The 20,939-nt window shown below is 41.6% G+C and overlaps 1 protein-coding gene across 1 annotated transcript in view; it reads left to right on the forward strand.

Annotated features, from left to right (window-relative positions):
* Window positions 1–9,050: 9,050 nt before the first annotated feature.
* Window positions 9,051–20,939, forward strand: part of LOC145493142 (E3 SUMO-protein ligase RanBP2-like) — a 29,334-nt gene continuing 17,445 nt past the window's right edge. The window contains exons 1-14 of the mRNA XM_081472536.1: window positions 9,051–9,224; window positions 9,314–9,381; window positions 9,669–9,710; window positions 13,920–13,991; window positions 14,278–14,321; window positions 14,716–14,762; window positions 14,939–14,998; window positions 15,554–15,622; window positions 16,153–16,213; window positions 16,874–16,974; window positions 17,100–17,127; window positions 17,243–17,381; window positions 17,856–18,015; window positions 20,557–20,722. Coding sequence (XP_081328662.1) covers window positions 9,153–9,224; window positions 9,314–9,381; window positions 9,669–9,710; window positions 13,920–13,991; window positions 14,278–14,321; window positions 14,716–14,762; window positions 14,939–14,998; window positions 15,554–15,622; window positions 16,153–16,213; window positions 16,874–16,974; window positions 17,100–17,127; window positions 17,243–17,381; window positions 17,856–18,015; window positions 20,557–20,722 — 1,129 coding nt within the window. The 5' untranslated portion in view covers window positions 9,051–9,152. The remainder of the gene's footprint in view (window positions 9,225–9,313; window positions 9,382–9,668; window positions 9,711–13,919; window positions 13,992–14,277; window positions 14,322–14,715; window positions 14,763–14,938; window positions 14,999–15,553; window positions 15,623–16,152; window positions 16,214–16,873; window positions 16,975–17,099; window positions 17,128–17,242; window positions 17,382–17,855; window positions 18,016–20,556; window positions 20,723–20,939) is intronic.

Genomic DNA, 20,939 nt, shown 5'->3' on the forward strand with positions numbered 1-20,939 from the left:
TTCCCAGTTGTATTGCTGAGTTACTAGTGGCTTCTGTTAGTGTTCCTGTGCCAATCGTTCCGAGTTGTATTGGCGACTTACTAGTGGCGGCTGTTGGTGTTCCTGTGCCAATCGTTCCCACTTGTACTGCTGAGTTACTAGCGGCTGCTGTTAGTGTTCCTGTGCCAATCGTTCCCAGTTGTACTGCTGAGTTACTGGTGGCTGTTGTTGGTGTTCCTGTGCCAATTGTTCCCAGTTGTATTGGCGACTTACTAGTGGCTCTTGTTAGTGTTCCTTTGCCAATTGTTCCCAGTTGTATTGGTAAGTTACTAGTCGCTGCTGTTAGTGTTCCTGTGCCAATCGTTCCCAGTTGTACTGCTGAGTTACTAGCGGCTGTTGTAAGTGTTCTTGTGCTAATCGTTCCTAGTTGTATTGGTAAGTTATTAGTGGCTGCTGTTAGTGTTCCTTTGGCAATCGTTCCCAGTTGTATTGGTAAGTTAGTAGTGGCTGGTGTTAGTGTTCCTTTGCCAATCGTTCCTAGTTGTACTGCTGAGTTACTGGTGGCTGGTGTTAGTGTTCCTGTGCCAATCGTTCCCAGTTGTATTGGCGACTTACTAGTGGCTCCTGTTAGTGTTCCTGTGCCAATCGTTCCCAGTTGTACTGCTGAGTTACTGGTGGCTGCTGTTAGTGTTCCTGTGCCAATTGTTCCCAGTTGTATTGGCGACTTACTAGTGGCTCCTGTTAGTGTTCCTTTGCCAATTGTTCCCAGTTGTATTGGTAAGTTACTAGTCGCTGCTGTTAGTGTTCCTGTGCCAATCGTTCCCAGTTGTACTGCTGAGTTACTAGTGGTTGCTGTTAGTGTTCCTGTGCCAATCGTTCCCAGTTGTATTGCTGAGGTACTAGGGGCTGTTGTTAGTGTTCCTGTGCCAATCGATCCCAGTTGTATTGCTGAGTTACTAGTGGCTGCTGTTAGTGTTCCTGTGGCAATCGTTCCCAGTTGTATTGGTACGTTACCAGTGGCTGTTGTTAGTGTTCCTGTGCCAATTATTCCCAGTTGTATTGCTGAGTTACTAGTGGCTGCTGTTAGTGTTCCTGAGCCAATCGTTCTCATTTGTATATCTGAGTTACTAGTGGCTGTTGTTAGTGTTTGTTTGCCAATCGTTCCCGGTTGTATTGGTACGTTACTAGTGGTTGCTGTTAGTGTTCCTATGCCAATCGTTCCCAGTTGTATTGGCGACTTACTAGTGGCTGTTGTTTGTGTTCCTGTGCCAATCGTTCCCAGTTGTATTGGCAAGTTACTAGTAGCTGTTGTTAGTGTTCCTTTCCCAATCATTCCCAGTTGTATATGTGACTTACTAGTCGCCGTTGTTAGCTTTTCTTTTCCAATCATTCCCAGTTGTATTGGCGCGTTACTGGTGGCTGTTGTTGGTGTTCCTGTGCCAATCGTTCCCAGTTGTATTGGCGACTTACTAGTGGCGGCTGTTGGTGTTCCTGTGCCAATCGTTCCCAGTTGTATTGCTGAGTTACTAGTGGCTTTTCTTAGTGTTACTGAGCCAATCATTCCCAGTTGTATTGCTGAGTTACTAGTGGCTTTTGTTAGTGTTCCTGTGCCGATTGTTCCCAGTTGCACTGCTGAGTTACTAGTGGCTGCTGTTAGTGTTCCTGTGCCAATCGTTCCCAGTTGTATTGCTGAGGTACTAGGGGCTGCTGTTAGTGTTCCTGTGCCAATCGTTCCCAGTTGTACTGCTGAGTTACTAGTGGCTTTTCTTAGTGTTACTGAGCCAATCATTCCCAGTTGTATTGCTGAGTTACTAGTGGCTTTTGTTAGTGTTCCTGTGCCGATTGTTCCCAGTTGCACTGCTGAGTTACTAGTGGCTGCTGTTAGTGTTCCTGTGCCAATCGTTCCCAGTTGTATTGCTGAGGTACTAGGGGCTGCTGTTAGTGTTCCTGTGCCAATCGTTCCCAGTTGTACTGCTGAGTTACTAGTGGCTGCTGTTAGTGTTCCTGTGGCAATCGTTCCCAGTTGTATTGGTAAGTTACTAGTGGCTGCTGTTAGTGTTCCTGTGCCAATCGTTCCCAGTTGTATTGGTAAGTTACCAGTGGCTGTTGTTACTGTTCCTGTGCCAATTGTTCCCAGTTGTACTGCTGAGTTACTAGTGGCTGTTGTTAGTGTTCCTGTGCCAATCGTTCTCATTTGTATATCTGAGTTACTAGTGGCTGTTCTAAGTGTTCGTTTGCCAATCGTTCCCAGTTGTATTGGTAAGTTACTAGTGCTTGCTGTTAGTGTTCCTGTGCCAATCGTTCCCAGTTGTATTGGCGACTTACTAGTGGCTGTTGTTAGTGTTCCTGTGCCAATCGTTCCCAGTTGTATTGCTGAGTTACTAGTGGCTGTTGTTAGTGTTCCTGTGCCAATCGTTCCCAGTTGTATTGCTGAGTTACTAGTGGCTGCTGTTAGTGTTCCTGTGCCAATCGTTCCCAGTTGTATTGCTGAGTTACTAGTGGCTGCTCTTAGTGTTCCTGTGCCAATCATTCCCAGTTGAATTGGTAAATTACTAGTGGCTGTTGTTATTGTTCCTGTGCCAATCGTTTCCAGTTTTAGTGCTGAGTTGCTAGCGGCTGCTGTTAGTGTTCCTGTGCCAATCGTTCCCAGTTGTATTGGTAAGGTACTAGTGGCTGCTGTTAGTATTCCTGTGCCAATCGTTCCCAGTTGTACTACTGAGTTTCTAGTGGCTGCTGTTAGTGTTCCTGTGCCAATCGTTCTAAGTTGTATTGGTGAGTTAGTAGTGGCTGGTGTTAGTGTTCCTGTGCCACTCGTTCCCAGCTGTATCGGCGAGTTAGTAGTGGCTGCTGTTAGTGTTCCTGTGCCACTCGTTCCCAGTTGCATTGGCGAGTTACTAGTGATTTTTGTTATTGCTCCAGTGGCAACCGTTTTCAAGTGTAGTGAGCTACTAGTGGTTATATCTAGCCCTTGTCTCGTGTTCTTCCCAAATGTAGTTGGTGTGGTAGTCGTGATTTTAATTCGCTTTTCTGTGCAAATCTTTTCAAAAGCATCTGGCGACCTGGTTGTCGTGGCATTCAGAGCTTCAGAGTCAAACTTTTTAATTGCAAATGCCGAGCTACTCGAGGTTGTATTCTGCGCTGCTGGAGAATGGGCAGTAACAGCGGGACCGCCATAAGGATCCTGAAACAGAAGAGGAGGACCGAGGTTCTAAAAATGTCAGAATGTGGAAGCACAAATATTTAACTAACAACAATGGAATTCGTTTTGTGATGTGATTTTTGAACTCTGCTCAATTTGTTGCTCGCATAGGAATGCAAAAATCGCGCCTGTCTTAGTTATAAACACTTACAAATACGTTAAGAGAAAGGACAGGGAAGATGTCTTCTAATGACTAATGCTTCAAGTTAAAGTTCATCTTTTCGTGTTTTCATGTTTTCGGGTCTGAAGCTTTCGCCCAGGCCGTTATTTTGATATGCATACTTCAAGCCTCTAAAAGTTAAGGCCTTTTATTTCTTAGAAAACGCCGCTTTACGGACATCTATCTCAGTTTATGTTTTCATTTCCGGATAAGGTATGGGAGGCACAAACGTATGAACTCAATTGTAAACGCTAACGTCACAGCGCATACTCAGTGCTGGTTTCTTAGTGTCAGTATCGGAGCAATTATAAAGCGTGCTTATTTGATAGATATTTCAGCGTTTAGGATTTCTTTCATCGCTTTCGGGCTTGAGCACAGGCGTAAAACGAATCAATGAACGATCGCTGAGCTAGTGAACGAAACATTTGTATACATTTACTGGGATAAACTCATACATGTGGACATAACATCAATTACGTGACCACCAGTTACCTTACAATCAAGTACTTCTGTCGAGAGCTTCTCTTCGGTATTTGTTCTTGTTAACGAACTGAAGAAACTAGGCACAGCTTGTGATTCTGGCAGCTTCTCCGACCGGTTCACCTCTTGGGGAGACCCACGAAGCTTATCTTCTGCCCCTGTTAGTTTATCAAACACAACCTTTAGTTGAGCATAGAATCCTTCTTTCACCTCGGTAAGGATCTCCTACGATTGAAAAAGAAGAAAAATTAATTAAGAAAAAAGTACGTGTACCTAAGTATAGGGAGCCTTGGATTGTCTCATAGGGCTGAAGGACGAAATATTTGTGGGTTCTTCATGTCATCTCACAACAGAGATTTCTCTTGTAAAGAAATTCTTAAAAGCAATGTTTGCGTGCAAACCTATTTGCTCGTTAAATTAAAATTGCGCTCATCTTCGGTTTGCCTAACATCAAGCCCCTAGGAGTGTTTCTTCTCAACCTCTCCTCCCGTCTCGGCTAGTGTGGATTGCAGTCCATCGCAGAGTTATCCCCCCAAGCATTCAATTTGCGATTGCAGGTAGTCACTTTTACACCTGGGTATCCATCCCATCCGAATACAGTTAGATAGAAGATAGAGTCCATAGCGAATACAGTTAGATACAGTCCATAAGGTAATGCACTAATACCATTACATATAATCAATGACAGGCTCCATTGAAAACTATCTGTTGTAAAACCTCTTTAGTGAAGTAGAGTAAATATAACTTTATCCCGCAGTTTCAAACCAGTAACATGTGCGAAGAGTGGAAACGGAAGGGAATGTGGGAACAAATTTGACGAAGTTGTATGAATGAAAAGGAATAACGTGATTTACGTTTAAGAGGCCTTGAAATTCTTTTCGCGGGGCCATCTCTGCCTCCACTGTAGACAGCAATGCTTCCAAAGTCTCTATGCTGTATTTGTTCTTGTTCCTCTCCGCTATGAAAAGATTCTGTGGAGAAAAGCAATCGTTCTTTTGTAGACATCTAATTGTAGTTCGAAAACAGCGATTTCTAATAATGAGGGCTCATCTTTACCGCCAAGATTTAGTAAGACAAAATGATATGTTTTAGTCAGAAAAATGGATCAATTTTTTCCACTGAAATGCTAAATTACCCTTTATGTCAGAGATTGTTTTCATTAGCTCACGTTAAGGGTAGTTACGCGCTACGCAGCGAGAGGGTAGGGAGGGCGGAATGGTGAGACGGCGGGAGGGAGGGCGGGGAAGGTGTCAGGGAGGTGTCAGGTGTTCCCCGAGGTGAATCTACTGACCACTGGTACTGCACGGCGATGGCAGTTGCTCCACGAGTATAACACAATATTGAATGCTTCTATATAGTTTTCTTACCGCTAAAAGAAAAAAAATATTAGTTTAATATACCGTATATAGTTGAGGTTTCTGACTTGACAGTACAGTACAGTACTACGCGCTCGCTTAGACGTAATGCACCAGGGCATTCACTTTTACTGTTAGTGAAATGCAGTTAAAGCCCCGTCTTGCGGGTAAAAATTTCAGACTGAACTCCCCTGCCCTTTAAACATGAGGGAAATCACGAACCACGAGTGAAATCCCCGCCAATGCAAACCCCCACTCAATCCCCGCATTGTATCGCGAAGCCGTGAAAAGAGATACATTCCCCGACTACCAGGGTACCTAAATCGAGTGAAAATGAGGTGAAAACCCCCGGTTTGCCCCGGGTATCCCCCAGTGGTGGAGGGTTCAAGTGACTGCATGGTGCATAAGTGTTTGAAGTACCCGTGAAGTTGATCAGAGTGTGTAAACGATCTTACCTTGTATTCCTCAGCTTGCTGAGTCAAGGACTTCAATTTCTCTGCCGTCTCCTTCTCGGCTATCTCTTTGTCCATCAGCTGAAACAACCCGAGTGAGAACAAGAGTTTGTCATTCCCGAGTTCAGAAATAAATAGTAAAGGAAAAGGAAATACAGTTTGGAATCATATCTTTAGTCACCTCTTTTCTTGCTTCCAAAAGCCCGTTGTTCGCTTTCGCCAATGCAGACTCCATGCTGATCGCTCTTTCTTCTAGTTGCTGGCGTTGACCATCAATAATATCTGTCGCAAAAAACGAGAATTTGTTTCTCCTCATTTATTTGCTATAATTGGTTTGTTCACATTTGGCAAGTTTTAATAATCAAACAGATGTGTACGCTTGAGAGTGTTACCTATCTGAGACTGGTAGCCTTCCAATTTCTTCTCCAGTCTGACAATCTTTTCCTGAAGTGCCCTTTCTCTTGCGGTAAGAGACGGCTCGGAGACGTTAGGATCATTATCCATTCTTGGCCTACAAAACGTCGCCTCCAGCTGCTGGGTTAGCTATTTGATGGCAGAAAACCAGGTCGACTTATTGATTGCTGAAAAAAAAAATGGAAATGGAAAATGACTTAGAGACGGCCGTTAAAGTGTTAACCCGTTGGTTGAATTACGACTTTCTACCCGTTGCTTAACGACTGCGTGAACTTAACCTTCCTTTAACCAAATTAAATGCAAAAGTGTTAAAAAAAAGTTTACACACTTCCCAAGCAGAAAATCTTGGTGGCTTAGCTCGTCACAGCTAAGTTAAAACTTACGTCAGTACAAAGGTTTGGATCATGTTCTTGTCTAACGCATCAGTAATATTAGGAAATAAATACACTGGAACCCCTTTAATTTATAATACGGACAGCAAAGGACCAGCTGGGGCCCGTTTCTCGAAAGCCCCGGAAACCTTTCGGGCCCGAAAAGCCATTTTTAGTTAATCGGTATTTAAAGACAGAGAGGTGTATACGCCTGAAACTTCTTGTAAGAAATGGAACCTCTGTTTAAATTAAGAATATGTGAATAAAACAGCTCTGCAATCATGAGGTTTGAGATTTTGCTACGACTTTCCGGGTGCGAAAACTTTTCGAGACCTTCGAGAAACGGGCCCCATGTACGTAATGTGGAGATGTCCGTATTATAGAGGTAGAGAATTCAACAATTCTGGTTTCTCTGGAACCAAGTGAGCTGTCCGTAAGATAGAGAGGCCCTTATAGAATTGTCCGTAAAGAGAGGTTCGACTGTAGCAGTTATGGTAAAATCCCGGAAGTAGCGAAGGTCGTTACTTTTGGTTTTAGAAGCTTCTTGAATCCGGCTTATCCTGCTTACGGAGGGGACGTCACTTAGTCAAATCATTTCAGTGTGTCATGCTCGACACGAACTGTGCCGGATATTAAGGTGATTCCTTAGTATTGCATTACGCATCTCTACTGCGCGCGCAGATGAGCGCGTGCGCGTACAAAAGGTAAGAGATTTCCCTCACACTAAGCTCGATAGCGAACTAAATGCTCCTTTTCTCTTAAACGAGCACGGTGACCCCCACTTTTTATTTCATAATTTCAATGATAACAATATCCTCAATAACGGAGAAAAAAATTAGCAGAAATCTATGGCTACTTTTTTGGCAAATAAAATAAATACTACAGAGGGATACATAATGGGCCCAACAGTGCATGTCCAAATTATGTTTCGTCTAAAAGATAAAAACATGCAGGGTATTTGAAGACATTTTTTCTGGGACGTAGATGAGTAAACAATCAAAGAAGGTCAAATTCTGTGTGAGATAACATGCTGCATTGAAAAATAATCGAGCTTATTTGTTGCGCACGGAGATTACCAAAAGTTACCTAAATAACCGTATTTGTCAGCATTGTGGCGTGAAAACAAGCACGGTAACCCCCTCTTTTTACTACGTTTTTAATATCTCCTTATCCTGTAATAACAGCATACCAAGTTTCACCGGAAATCTTTGGCGGGTTCTTTTACTAGGGAAGCACCTCATTACCATTCCTGTAGCGCAGAAGTCATGGGTTCGAATCCCGTTCAGGCCCGATTTTTTTTTTTTTCCAAGCTGTAATTTTACAGCTGATTTTAAAAAGTTGTGTATGTAACTGCGACGAATATTGATGTCTTAATTTCACAACTGCTTAAGTTGTGTGTATAACTTCATACCTTTCTCCGCAGTTCAAATATATGATCTTTCATATATTCACTTGCATTACCATTCTTCAATACTCAGACAAACTAGGAGTAGCAATTGTTGATCATTATCTTTTCTATGAAAGGACAGTGTCTTGGCTGATTATATTGCCAAATGTCTCCAAATGTACAAATAAATCAGGGGACAAAAAAGGTATACAGGGTAAAATTAAACTGGACTCCGGATCGAGCGGTCCGGTTCGAGCCCGGCCAGAGTCATTTCAAATTATGTTGTGTTCTGCAAGAAATTCGAAGCCGGGAGGGAGTATAGAAAGTTTCCGGTCATTCACGTACGTTATATCTCAGCTCATATCAGTCCGGACAGACTGACTCTTTAACTGATACAGTTTCCGGGAAAAGATATCACTAGCATACCGAAGAGAGAAATGGCGTTGAGTATTTACTGCTCATTCATGATTATTATAAACTAGACCAAACTAGTAATGTATGTCTTTGATTAGAATATCTTTTCATTGTCCGATCGCGATATCTCAGCAATCTCTTGGATTTCAAACTGTGCCGAAGTGCCGAAGTTTCCGAGAATTTAGAGAACAGTCCGAGAAAACACAACAAAAGTTGGTTAATCAACCCCTATAAACATAAATGAAATGAAGGCATACTACATACATGTATCTAGCAGCCCGATGTCAGTGACTCCCTGGCCATCGTTCCAGTGTTGGATGGAGTTGGAAAACACGCTAGGTGTAAAACGGCTGGAAACAGAAACTTGGTTTGAGGTGCAACATCCTAGCTCCATACGCCTAAATGCTTATTTGCATGTCATTAACTTCTACAAAACTTTAACTTAATATTTTCCGTGTTTGTTCGTAGAAGACATCGGCGATTTCCGAGAAAAACAGGAAGAGCGAGTTGTGTGACGAGTGCGTGAACTGCGGGCCCATTCACGATCGTTGTAAAAAAAAAAAGGTCAAAGAAATGTCTCATGAAACATTCATTCGGACAAAAAAAAAACGCAACTTTGAGGGTGGAATACCTCTTCAACTCAAGAACACGATATAAGGAAACTGGAGACGTTTTCAGGCTATGCAGGCCACAAAGTGCTAAACTATTGGTGTCACGCACACTCTGTCACGAGGATTTCATGACTTTATCTGATGAATCTCACTGCTCAGCGGCTTATGACTAAAACTGATGCGTGAAGTCAAACGCCGACTTCGCGGTCTTGAATTTTGAGATTTTGTGGCGATTTGAACACGAAAATGTACGGAAAGTCGATCAGCTTTGTTAGCTAATTTGACATCGATTACTTTATAGTGAGCTCTACATTTTAAAACTCTTGAAAAATGGTTTGGACGAAGGATGAAGTTGATAAATACGTGATTCAAGTGGAACGAAACTGTGCCAGCGCGCACGAGGTAAAGCTGTGTAGCTCTCATTCATTTTCACGCAGTTCTCTCTCAGCTCAGTTTTGAAGGATTTACACTTTTATTGACCTGTCTTATAGCGCAACTTGAAGGGGTTTGCCTTTGCAAGACTTTACAAGGAAGCATCAGACAATGAGAGCGCCAAACGGTTAGTTGGCTAGTTTCGTTGACACTTCCTGTCCATGTTTTCTGACTCGACAAATTTTAATTTGACGGAAGAATAAATTAACTTATTGTGATTATATTTAACGGAAGTTGTCATTTATGCCTTTTAAATCTTTCTGTTTATTAACATGGATCTCGTTTGCTCTGGAAGTTGCTTCAATATTAAAAGTTTGTGTATGCAAACATGCATCGCATGTTACTACTACATGTGCTTGCCAGCTTATGATCTAACTAAAGATTCTTTGTGGGTGTCACTGATTATGCCTTCAGGTACCTGGAAGCTTACATCAGTGAGAGTGAAGGTGACTTTAGGTGAGTTTACATGTATGTGATCCCCCCTACCCTTAAAAAAAATGTCCTTTGGCACCAGTCAAAATGCATTTTTGTTTGTAAATTTTGAAACCTGTCACCCTTCTGGTCTGAAGCTGAATTCATTGATTTTCCTAACAAAATTACATACATTTTTTTTCAAGTTTGTTGTGGGGAGTTAATTGTACATGAATGTTTAAGATATTGTTGATCTTTTCTTTTTGCTCACATTTATACACCTTCTTGACATAGTAGGCCTCCGTCAGTCAGGGTTGACCATGGGGAGCATCCTAGTTGTCTACTTGGCTGGAGCACCGGCATCTGTGGCTGCAGAGGCCAATGTGGGAGTGACAGTCTCTGTTGCAGAGGCTGCATCTGTGCTCTGTCTCTGGTCTGTTGTGGCTGTCTCTTTGTTTTCTGCGGACCTGCCTCTCTGTGGCAGCTTGTGTCAGCTTCTCCTCCCCTGATTTGAGGTGTTTGGTCAGGGCTTCTCTCCACTTGGACCGGTTGGCTGCCAGGCTCTCCCAGGACTCTGTGTTGATGTCCACAGCCTTCATGTCACGCTTCATGACGTTGCGGCATCGCAGCTGTAGCTTCTCAGTGGGTCTTTTTCCACAGGCCAGCTCTCCATACAGGAGGTCTTTGGGGATGCGGCCGTCTGGCATGCAGTGGACGTGGCCTAGCCAACAGAGTCTGCGCTGTCTGAGCAGTGTGAATATACTGGGCAGACCTGCATGAGACAGGACCTTAGTGTTGGGCACCTTGTCTTGCCAGGATATTCCCAGGATGTGACGTAGGCTTCTCATGTGGAAGGTGTTCAGACGCCTTTCTTGCCTGGCGTACGTGGTCCATGTCTCGCTGCCGTATAGCAGTGTGTTGATGACACAGGCATTGTACACTGCCATCTTGCCTAGGAGAACAACTTCTTCTTTGCTTGGGATGCTGCTGATGGTGGCTGCACACCTGTCATAAAACTCATCCTTGGCGTCCGGTGTGGCGGAGAGTGTTGGGGCATACACGCTGATGAGGGTGACGGAGCCTGCCGTGGTATTGAGGCGGAGAGTGAGGAGTTGCTCAAAGCCGTTGCTGCCTGGTTCTACCGCATTCAGCAGGCTGTTCCTCACTGTGAAGCCCACTCTGTGTTGACGAGGTTCGTTGGGGTTCTTCCCCTGCCAGAAGAACGTGTAGTCCTTCTCCTTCAATGATCCAGAGTCTGCCAATCGTGTTTCCTGTAGAGTGATGATGTCCATGTGAAGCCTCTTCAGCTCGTCATTGATGACGGCAGTTTTCCTGGAGTTGCTGATGTACTGGAGGTCTTCAGAGAGACCGGTCAGCATAGTCCGGACGTTTCTTTTGGTTTTTCTTGTTGTTGCCTGGTGGGAAAGTTGCGGTCTGCTTGTCGGATGTCTCCTCATCTCCAAGCACCCAATGAAGAAGGCAGACCGTGGCGGGACAACACCTTACTGGCTGGGGGCTGCCCAGCTTGAGGCGGGCAGTAGCTGTCCAGTGAGATTAGAGAATCCCTCCCACCAATGAAAACGACCCCTGGTGCTGTGCTGTGCTCTACGCCAATCAAGCGGTAGCTTATAACCGGTAACTGTCATTCCCTGTGTGGTGTCAACGCCAAGGGCGAAGCTGGAGTGTCCTCTCCAGATGTGGTGCAAAGTGTTTTGGTGCAGAGTGGTGTAGTGTGGTGTGGTTGGATGTTTGTGGCCGGATGCAAGCCTGGGCGGTGTGATATGGAGGACAGGCTGTTGCCCATGTAGCACGTCCCCCCTCTCCACATCACTGGTGAGACCAAAGGAATGACAGGGTTGCTACAGTTTGGGACCAGTGCCGTCACAGGAGCTGCCAGAACGGGTTGAATACAATGGCGAACTGCCTTAGGGGCTCTGACTCTGGATTTTCCTCGAGGTTAACTGCTGAAGCCTTTTCCAAGACTGGATATGGCCGCAAGGCAGCAGAGGTGTGAAATGAGGGTTTTCCTTCCTTTAGGTGAACTGCCTTCCCAGGCTAATGAGCTCCACCTGCCCGTGGCTTTGGGGTTACTGGTGCTTGCCAAAGACATCACCCCAGACTATGGTGGGCGGGAATGTCCATGTTCCCAAAGTAGGCTGAGGCACCAACCTGTCCTACCCCATTGCCCTTTCTTGACATTGCATTTAGAAAAGTGGTAAGCAAAGTTGTAGACCCTAAATGCATTGCTAGTCAACATGTAAGGAGCTTTTAACATTTTCATTTGTTCCCCACTTGATTAACGTCAACTGGATGTCCAGGGGGGAGGACGGGCAAGGCCAGTCCCAGGGCTTGACACTAATGGTTGTCAACTAGCCACAGACTAGTAGAAATTTAGTTTTGGCTAGTAGGTTTTGATTTCCACCCGCCACTTTGGCTAGTAAACAAAATGTGGCCAAACTAGTTTCTGTCTTCCTCAAAGAAAGCACACACTCACACTTTTCTCGGAACCAAGGTAAGAATTTCATTGTGGATGTATCATGTTTACTTTTCGCTGTGTGGTACTTGAAAGGGTATAAAAACTGAACATGTTATCATATTGAAAGGAATATTTGACAAACAAGAGAGAATTTAAACACACAAAGATGTTCTTTTTTTGTTACAAAATTAGTAGAACAAAACATGAGCATCCTGACAAAATCATGCGCAAAATTGTGTGGAACTGTAAAAGGATAACGTTTCATTTAGCGTAACAACACATAGGTGATTTGTCGTTGTGTCCATACTGACGAAACTTACCACTGCAGAGATGATTACATGAGAAAGATTTATTTCCTTCAACATTTATTAGCAGTCGAATCTCGCTAATGCTGCTTTTGAAAGAGTTTGAATTCTACAGCTCCTGTCTGTGCAGAGACTGAAGAAGTCTCGACAGTTTTTACAATAACGTCTTGGGGTCTCGATATTTTTCCAAGGAAGTCTCGAAGAAAAACAGAGTCCTGAAAGTCTTTTTGGGAAAATCGCTGGATTTTTCTTCATGATCTGTTGGCCTGAGAGATTTGATGTGAGGAAAACACAAGACGATTAAAAAAAATTAAAACTGGTGCAATTCAGTGATAAATTGGTTTGCCCTAGTGTTTAACGTTACCAGTCAAGCGTGACACAAGGTGTGCTGACTATATGCCAACTAGTCAAGAGGTTTTAGATGCAAAATTGCATTGTTTTGTTTTTCTTAAAATTCTGTAATAAATATAAGAGGGTTTTTACCGGCAGTAAAAAGGAAAAAGCCAAAAAACGAGAGTTCTGAAAAGAAACAACCTGCTCAGGAAGAAGGTGTAAGTCTAAATGTTAATGCACTCTTTTTCATTTTTCACATTGATTTATAAATATAACATATCTTGTTTTATTATTGGAACTGGTTTAAGTACGATGTAATTACCAACAATATGTATTAAAGAGAATTGCTTGCATTGTGTAGCTTTCAAGTCTTGCTGTTAATTCTGTTGTTATCGGACCTAGCCAACGTCAACGCTTGGCTAGTAAATTTTTTTTTTTGGCTAGTAACATCTAAGTTGACACTGGCTAGGAAGTTGAAAAGTTAGTGTCAAGCCCTGCAGTCCACTTTTGGACATTAGTTGAGTGAGGTATTATGATGAAAAGCAAACTGTTGACCTCATGTTGAGACCAGGAGGTAACAAAAGCAGAAAGATTGCACTTGCATAATGCAGTTGCGACAAAATTGAAACATTGGGCTGGCATACTAACAATTCTGGATCTCTTTTCTAAATCAAAATGTAAATAGAAAAAATATAAATAGGAAAAATGGATATACAAATTTTCAACAAAATAGTTAACTACAGGGGAAAGTTTCATTTGATTTATTAAAAATTCCCTCTTCATTTTAAAAGCAATAAATTATATTGTCATCTTCACATCTCAGTTATTCAATCTGCAGCTACTGGAATGCATTCACCTCTTGGGGGAGCAACAGGGAAGAGGGGGGAGGCCTGACCTAAATGTCCAAGTGACATTAAGTGGAAGCGAGTGTAAATGATGGTATGAATTTGCTGTTGGGACCTGAGTATCAAACAATCTGACATACACTGTAGAAATAACCAAAGTTTGTTTTTTATTTCTGACTCAACTAAAACTATGTTGGATAACTTCCACTGAAGATATTACATTTTGAGTGGATTTAAAGAAAAATTATTGGAATTATTAACATTATTTTTATACTTTTGAAAATATTAATTTCAGGGGTCACTGCCTAATGGGACAGTTGTATGAAAATATGGGACAGTTGGAAAAGGCTGTGGCCTCGTATAGAAGGTATTTGTATGAATTTTATTTGTGCTATTCAAAATGAAATGATACAAACTTGTTCTGATTAATTTCATGACCAGTATCATAAGCGCTGAAAATATCGCGAATACATAATTTCCAGGAGCTTGCTTATCTATTTTTGTTCTTTGAAGTCAGTATCATTTTGTGGAGAAAACACTTTTCTTTTTACTTTTTGTGGCATTTGGAAGCTATTTTCAAGATAGCAGACAGGAGAAACACAGGTAATATTTTTATTATGATATGTTTGACTAATAACAGCTGATTTCTGCAGGTCCTTGGAATTAAACAACACCCAAAAGGAATTAGTATTAAAAGGTTAGATCACTCATCACGAAACTTAAAATTAATATTTCTGTAACATGCAGTGAACATATACATGTATGTGTTGAGGTAAAGCCTTCAAATTCAGATCAGTGGATAAAGTGATCTTCTACCATACATGCTAGCTACTTACAGTGTATGCACTTGCAAAGGTACTCTGGAAAATCAAATCAGTCTTCCTTGGGCTGTAAAATTGAACAACCTCATATCAGATGCCTTGATTGATTTATGAATGCCGTGGTTCAAATGCTCTTAAAGTGCAATTTTTGTCAGGCCTCTTTTATGACTGCTTAAGTTACAGGTACTGTAAGAATATGAAAACCTCTTGAAAATGTTATCTCTGTTCATTGGGAAATAATTTTTTTCGTGCTTTGCCATTTTGTTTCAGTGGTCAAGTTGTACTGCAATGTTCCTGTTCATCCAGACCGGGCCAGGGTCAGTAGCTTTTGCAGCCTCAGCCTTAAAATGGTTACTGTACATTGTTTAATGCTGGATTTGAGAATTAGGTGGTACATGTACCATATATAACAAGGACGTCTCTGAGAAAGTCAATGATGTTCTTTTGGTCTTGTACTTCCTGATACTTTGAAATAAATGTTTGTGTTTTCTAGGCGTGGGCAGACAGAGGAGCTCGTTTGTTTCCTGGTCATCCAGATGTGTTTCACCTGAGAGTGAGTACATCATATTTGTAAATACATCATTACCACACATAATGGCACCGTGCTTTGTAGTCATCTCAGGTCCATTTGTTGTAGAAAATAGGGTGGTGGTATGGAACAGAGTTCCAATTATTAAAACGGGTGTCAAGTTGAAAACCAGGGGTTTCATTAATATTTTCAGCTGGGGGCAACTGGTTTTCACAGGCAGGCAAAACTTTTTGAACTAAACTTCTTTATAAGAGAAACATTCCTCCAAATGGTCAAACCAGGTAGGCAAAATTCCTCACTACCGGTCAATTTGCCTGGTGCTCAGCCCTTAAAGAAACCCCTGGAAAACCTGAAGGCTCAGAAAGATTTGTCTGTCTACCTGACCTAACAAATTATTGCAAAGCCTCTGACAGTTTAATGAAGCCCTTGTCTATTGACTTCATTGATATTATTAAGGTTAAAACAGATTGATAGTAATTTTCATGAACAATACTCGTATGACTTTGTTTGCCATTAAAATACCTCTCTTAGCTACTTTGAGACAAACTAACTAGCTACTGACAATCTTGTTTATTGTAGCTCCATCTCCTGGAGTCTGCTGAAGTAGTGGATTATGAAGCTCTTGAGGATCTGATCTCTGAAGAAGCTGTGAGTTCCTCTGTCTTGCATAGTGTGCTTCAGGCTGAGTTGTCAAATAAAGCTAGCTCCCAGTAAAAAAACTCCCTTCTTTTTCTTGAATTTGGCCAGCTACTGTGCTGGACTATCTAATCCACCAGGAATATTTGTGGAAAGTTATTAAATTTTACAAGGGAAAACCAACCAGATGTGAGATAAATAAACCACAGACTCTAATGATGATTGAACTTGTAGTTAATGTACTAAGTCATATTGGTTTACAACTAAACAAAAATGGAAGTCAAATCGAAGTGAACATGATCACAATTCGAATTTGCAGTGACGGCTGTGTTACGTTATGCCAAACTATGTTTGATGCAAGTTATATTATACCAAGAGCACTGAGTTGGATTGCATTCCTTTAACTGAATATCACTTGAAGAAAGAACATGAAACAGTTGTAAGAGTTACAGTATTATTACTCTGATGTCTCAGATAATTTTGATTAATGTTTGGTCATTAGTTTCTCTGACTATTGTGTCTTTTTGTTTGTACAACTGTAGAGTAAAAGACCGAGAGAGGTTGACCTGCATGTCAGGCTTGTGAGGTTGTATGCCATAAGAGGTATGTGATTAATTCTTAACTTCTCCTTGTGGAGTGCCAGATGAGTGTTGTTTCTTCACGGGTGACATCTCTTGCATTTATTGGCTCTTGTTAGAAATACCTTTAATCCATTGTTAGTTTTGATTGTTGATACAGTTGAACCTTCTGCAAGCAACCACCCAAAATGTCAAGCCTACCAGGTCGCTTACAGGAGGTGGTTGCTTAGGAGAGCTTAGACCATATTGAGCCAAAATTTGGCCTCATTAGCATATGGTAACCGCAGAGACTTACCCCATGTTTTATATGTTTTATTCATGTGAAAAGTCACTTTCGAGAAAAATGCGGTACTTGCCATTGTAAAATTTTCATCTCTTGTACTACCCAGGAACATGATAATGTTACATCACCTTATTATCCAATTTATGCTCTATTACTTGTCAAGTGGTCGCTTAAGGGGGGTTAAAAACACTAGAAAATTTCAAACTTTTAGCTCTAAAAGTGGTCGCGGTCGCTTACGAGAGGTGGTTGCTTACAAGAGGTTCCAAATAACGTGATTTGACTGAGAAACTTTTGGTATTTTGGAAAACTGGTCACTTGGGAGAGGTGGTCGCTTACGAGAAGTGTTTGCAACCGGAGGTTTGACTGTAGTTGCTAATGTGTTGCACAATGTTTACTTTACAGGGCGGCTTGATGAGGCATTTTCTCATTGTGCGGCAGTGTTAAAAACAAAAGCCTTCAAGGACAGTTTAGAATGGGTTGCATGCTGTGTAGAGATATTTGAAGTAAGAGCAATAAAGAGGTTGTTTTAAAATGAAATTGTTCTTGTTTCTTGTGGTGTCAGAGGTTATACATGTACATTGACTGTAGTGACATGTTGTCAACTGTCCCATCATATTTTGCCTTACAGAAATACCTTGCAGCTCTGGAGAAGCATAGTAAGTACTACCTTACAGTTGTTTTTTCTGTTACCAATCCTTGTAGTACAGTGCAGTCTATGTTAAAATTAGTTATTTGAGCTTGTATCAAATTTTGGTTCCTTTTGCATTGTAGCAAACAAAGGCGAGGTCCTAGGCTGTGGTAATGCCATCTTAGATGTGCACTCTTCACTGCTGATCGCTCTTTGTCAGTTTGTGGAGCTTAGTCTGCGTGAATGTGATGACACTCGTGAGGTCATCAATGCCCTCTTCAGGTGAAGACTTTTCTAATATTATTTTCGTTTATTATACTGTGAAACATGGTTATGCACCTGTATCTATGATTACATACATGTACCCGTATCTATGGTAGAGCTATGGTCACCTTAAACCTGGTTCTTGCGAGTTTGGAACAAGAACTAGGGTCATGCAACACAGAGACGACTTCAGTACAATCAATTAAGTCAACAAGCAGTAGCCAGGGAAAGGTTATCATGTTTTAAGCTGGATTTTCTTTGCCTAAATCCATGCTAGTGCAGCCTGTAATATATTTCCCGTGTATTACTTCTTTCTGTTATGTACATGTACGTGTAGAACTGAATGTAAAGTTCTACATTCTATAACTGTCATCACCAATTCTCTTCTGTTGGAATTCCTAGCTTCATCTTCATACAAGGGTAGATTTAGTGTGAGGTTAGTGTTGATGGGAAGTTGATGGTAAATCTAAACCAAGTGTCCTTTATGTTCAGGCTGGATCACTCTCTGTTCATGGCACATGGGCGTAAAATCCGCCCATCACCAAGAAGGTCAACACCTGGTGGACCAACAGAGTGGGATGTAATTCTAACTGAGATGAAAGCTCAGCTGTACATGCATTGTGGGACTTTATTAATTCGTTTAGCCAAGGAGGTAAGCAAAGTACATGTATAAGTGATATCACTGAGTCAGTCAGTCAGTCATCTAGTGCAGGTCTTTTGAGGCCTTCTCAATTGTGCTCCAACCGAGATGATGTTGCTGTATCTCTATCACTGAATAATTATACAGTCATGTTATTTCCTAAGCAGTTGGATTTAAATCTGTGTACAACATGTTTTGTCAAGATTTAGACAGCGATAAATGTTTGTCAATCAAAGTGATGCACTTATTTTCTAGTCCTCTAAGGGTGTGCCTCTTTTAGTCAGGACCAAGGATCACAACCTGTTACCAGTCCCAGTTTTATAGTTCATATTTAAAACATAATGTCTTGTTCTTGAATAGTCCTAGAATTTGAACTAGTACAGTGTTTCAGCCAGAAAATTTTACTTGAGGGCCAAAGTGGCTCCTGAAGATCGTTTTTAGAGGCCAATTTTTTAGGAAAGGGGCCAATAAACTGAAAGCTACAGAAGGAAAAAATGCATCAAGGTACCAAGGAAAATAAAGCAGTTTATTAGGATCTATGATAAAATTTAAGTACTTTTTGAAGGGTTTCTACTCAATAAAGTTTCTTTTGAATCAGGTACTAGTATGAAGGATCCGTGCATTACAAGAGAACAATCCTTAGGCCTACATGAAGTAGTTAATGATTAAGGGTTTGCAATGCATTATAGGGTGATTTCAAACTCGGTCAGCCATTTGGAAGTTTTCCGATATGAGAGAATCAATACAGCAAAGCAAAAGGACGAACTGACTTCTTTTCTTATGTTGAATGTTTTAGAAACAAAGATCTTTCAATATGATTTTCTAGACAGACATAATGTGTGACAAAATAGCTGTTATTGATCATCAACACTGAGAAATGGAGTCGCCATTATGCTGTACTATGGCGACTAAACCAGAATGTTTGGTTGCCAAGGATGAAATGCTTGTTGCATTGGCAACCGTATCTATCACAATTTCCAGCCCTGGGATGGTTTTTAAAATATTACGCCTATGTTAGGCCTGCAGTCTTGTACAAGAAAAGGGCTAAATTGGCTCTTTTTTCGTTTTTCTGGGGGCCATCTCTGATTGTAACACGGGATTCCCGCAATGGCGCACTCTGGCGGAAACACTGCTAGTAGCACTTCAAATTGTGCTTTGAACAGCCTGTTAACCACGTAGGGCCGGTTCAGACGGTGTGCTTCTGCTGTGTGGAACTTAATTGCAATAAAGTTTGACTGTAGCATGACAGAACCAAGACTCAGATTCAGATGTTATGCCAGAGTTGTACAAAATTCAAAATTTATTGAAGCCATGCAACAATTCTCAACTCCTAACTCCCCATGGGAATGCAATCCCCCCGAAAGACAAAATTTATGAATTTGGTTTGGTGTGGCAGAAACAGGACATTTGAATTGCTGCCAAAGTTTCACTGGCGCGTCGCTCATGTTAAGTTATTTTTTCTTGGAGGAAAAGTTCTGTGTTTCGGCATGCGTCGGCAAGTCGCTTGCGAGAATGTTTATTGTTTGAAGCGTTCCAAAAACCTTGTCGAGAAAATGATATCCCCGGTTATATCTGACACAAACCGTTCATTCAAATGGTAAAATACTCCTTCCCCGACGAAAAAATTGTTTATTGAAGTTTCTATGGTGCGCTGCTCACATTTTGTTATTTTTAATTTTCTTCAAGGAAAAGTTGTGTTTCGGCACACGTTTCCAAGTCGCGCGCTTGCTTGGACCGTGTTTACTTTGTGTCGAAAAAGTTATCTTTCAGTTGTGTTTGTTCCATGAAGATGGGATTGTTGAAGCATGTATCCCCGGATCTATTTGACAAAAAAACGGGTAAATTATTGATTTAACGGCAAAATACTCTCTCTTTTTATTATATTCAGTCAGTTAATTTTCTGTCAAGTGTCCAATTCCAAAATGTTAGTTTCAACTAACATTTTGCTAATAAGTCAGTCTAGTCTGAAGGCATATGCGCGTATACTGTATACGCGTATTCAAAATAAAGAAAACTCTTTCTCGCTCTGCGGCAAGCTGTCAAGCCATTGAAAACAACAATGGCCTGCTAAGAAAAGAAAAAACAATAGGTTAGCTCATACAGACTAATCAGGCATACGCGTATATACTGTATACGCGTATGTGCGTATATGCATACGCGTATGTGCGTATATGCATACGCGTATGTGCGTATATACATACGCGTATACGCGTATTGGGCTGACGTGAATTACGCGTATATTTTGGTTCGGATATATCTGAGCTGCACTGTAGCGCGGCAGAACTTGTCGAACTTCATTGTTTGCTGAGATTAATTCTAAAGTTTGATTCAGACATCATACCTCTGATGTGCTTTTGTCAAACTTAATTTCTGAATTTAGTTTGGCACGGCAGAAGCATGACATCTGAACTGGGCCTTACAATCTGCACCACAACTGAATTTTGGCATTAGCACTTAGAAAAAGCGGTGTAACAAAACAAAAAAAGAGAAACTTTGGACAAGAAGCAGGCCACAGATTGTTGTCACTGTAACTGTGGTCTTGTTATCTTGCAGAAATTTGTGACATGGCCAAGAGGCTTGAAGCTGGCATGCGCCTGTTACTTAGCAAGTACTAGCATCCCTGAACCAGAAACGAAGACACCATGGGTGGCAAGAGCTCCTAAAAACAAGGATCCTCTTAAGTGGTTTGTCATGGCATGCTCAAGACTTAGCCAAACTGGTAAGTAGCATGGTTGGCAGGCATGCTGAATCTGCTCTCATCAAGTAGTCCGTGTTTGAGCCTTGATCAAAATGCTTTGCTTTCACAGTTCCTTGCTTCACCAAGCTGTATTAACTGATAGTGGAGAGTTGCTAGAGCAACTTTAAGAAAAATGCACAGGGGTAACCTGCAATGGAGCAATGCTCATCCTATTCAGGGGGGAGTGGTAAAAGCTGTG

This window comes from Orbicella franksi, chromosome 7, assembly GCF_964199315.1.
Source record: "Orbicella franksi chromosome 7, jaOrbFran1.1, whole genome shotgun sequence".
In the NCBI taxonomy this organism is placed as follows: domain Eukaryota; kingdom Metazoa; phylum Cnidaria; class Anthozoa; order Scleractinia; family Merulinidae; genus Orbicella; species Orbicella franksi.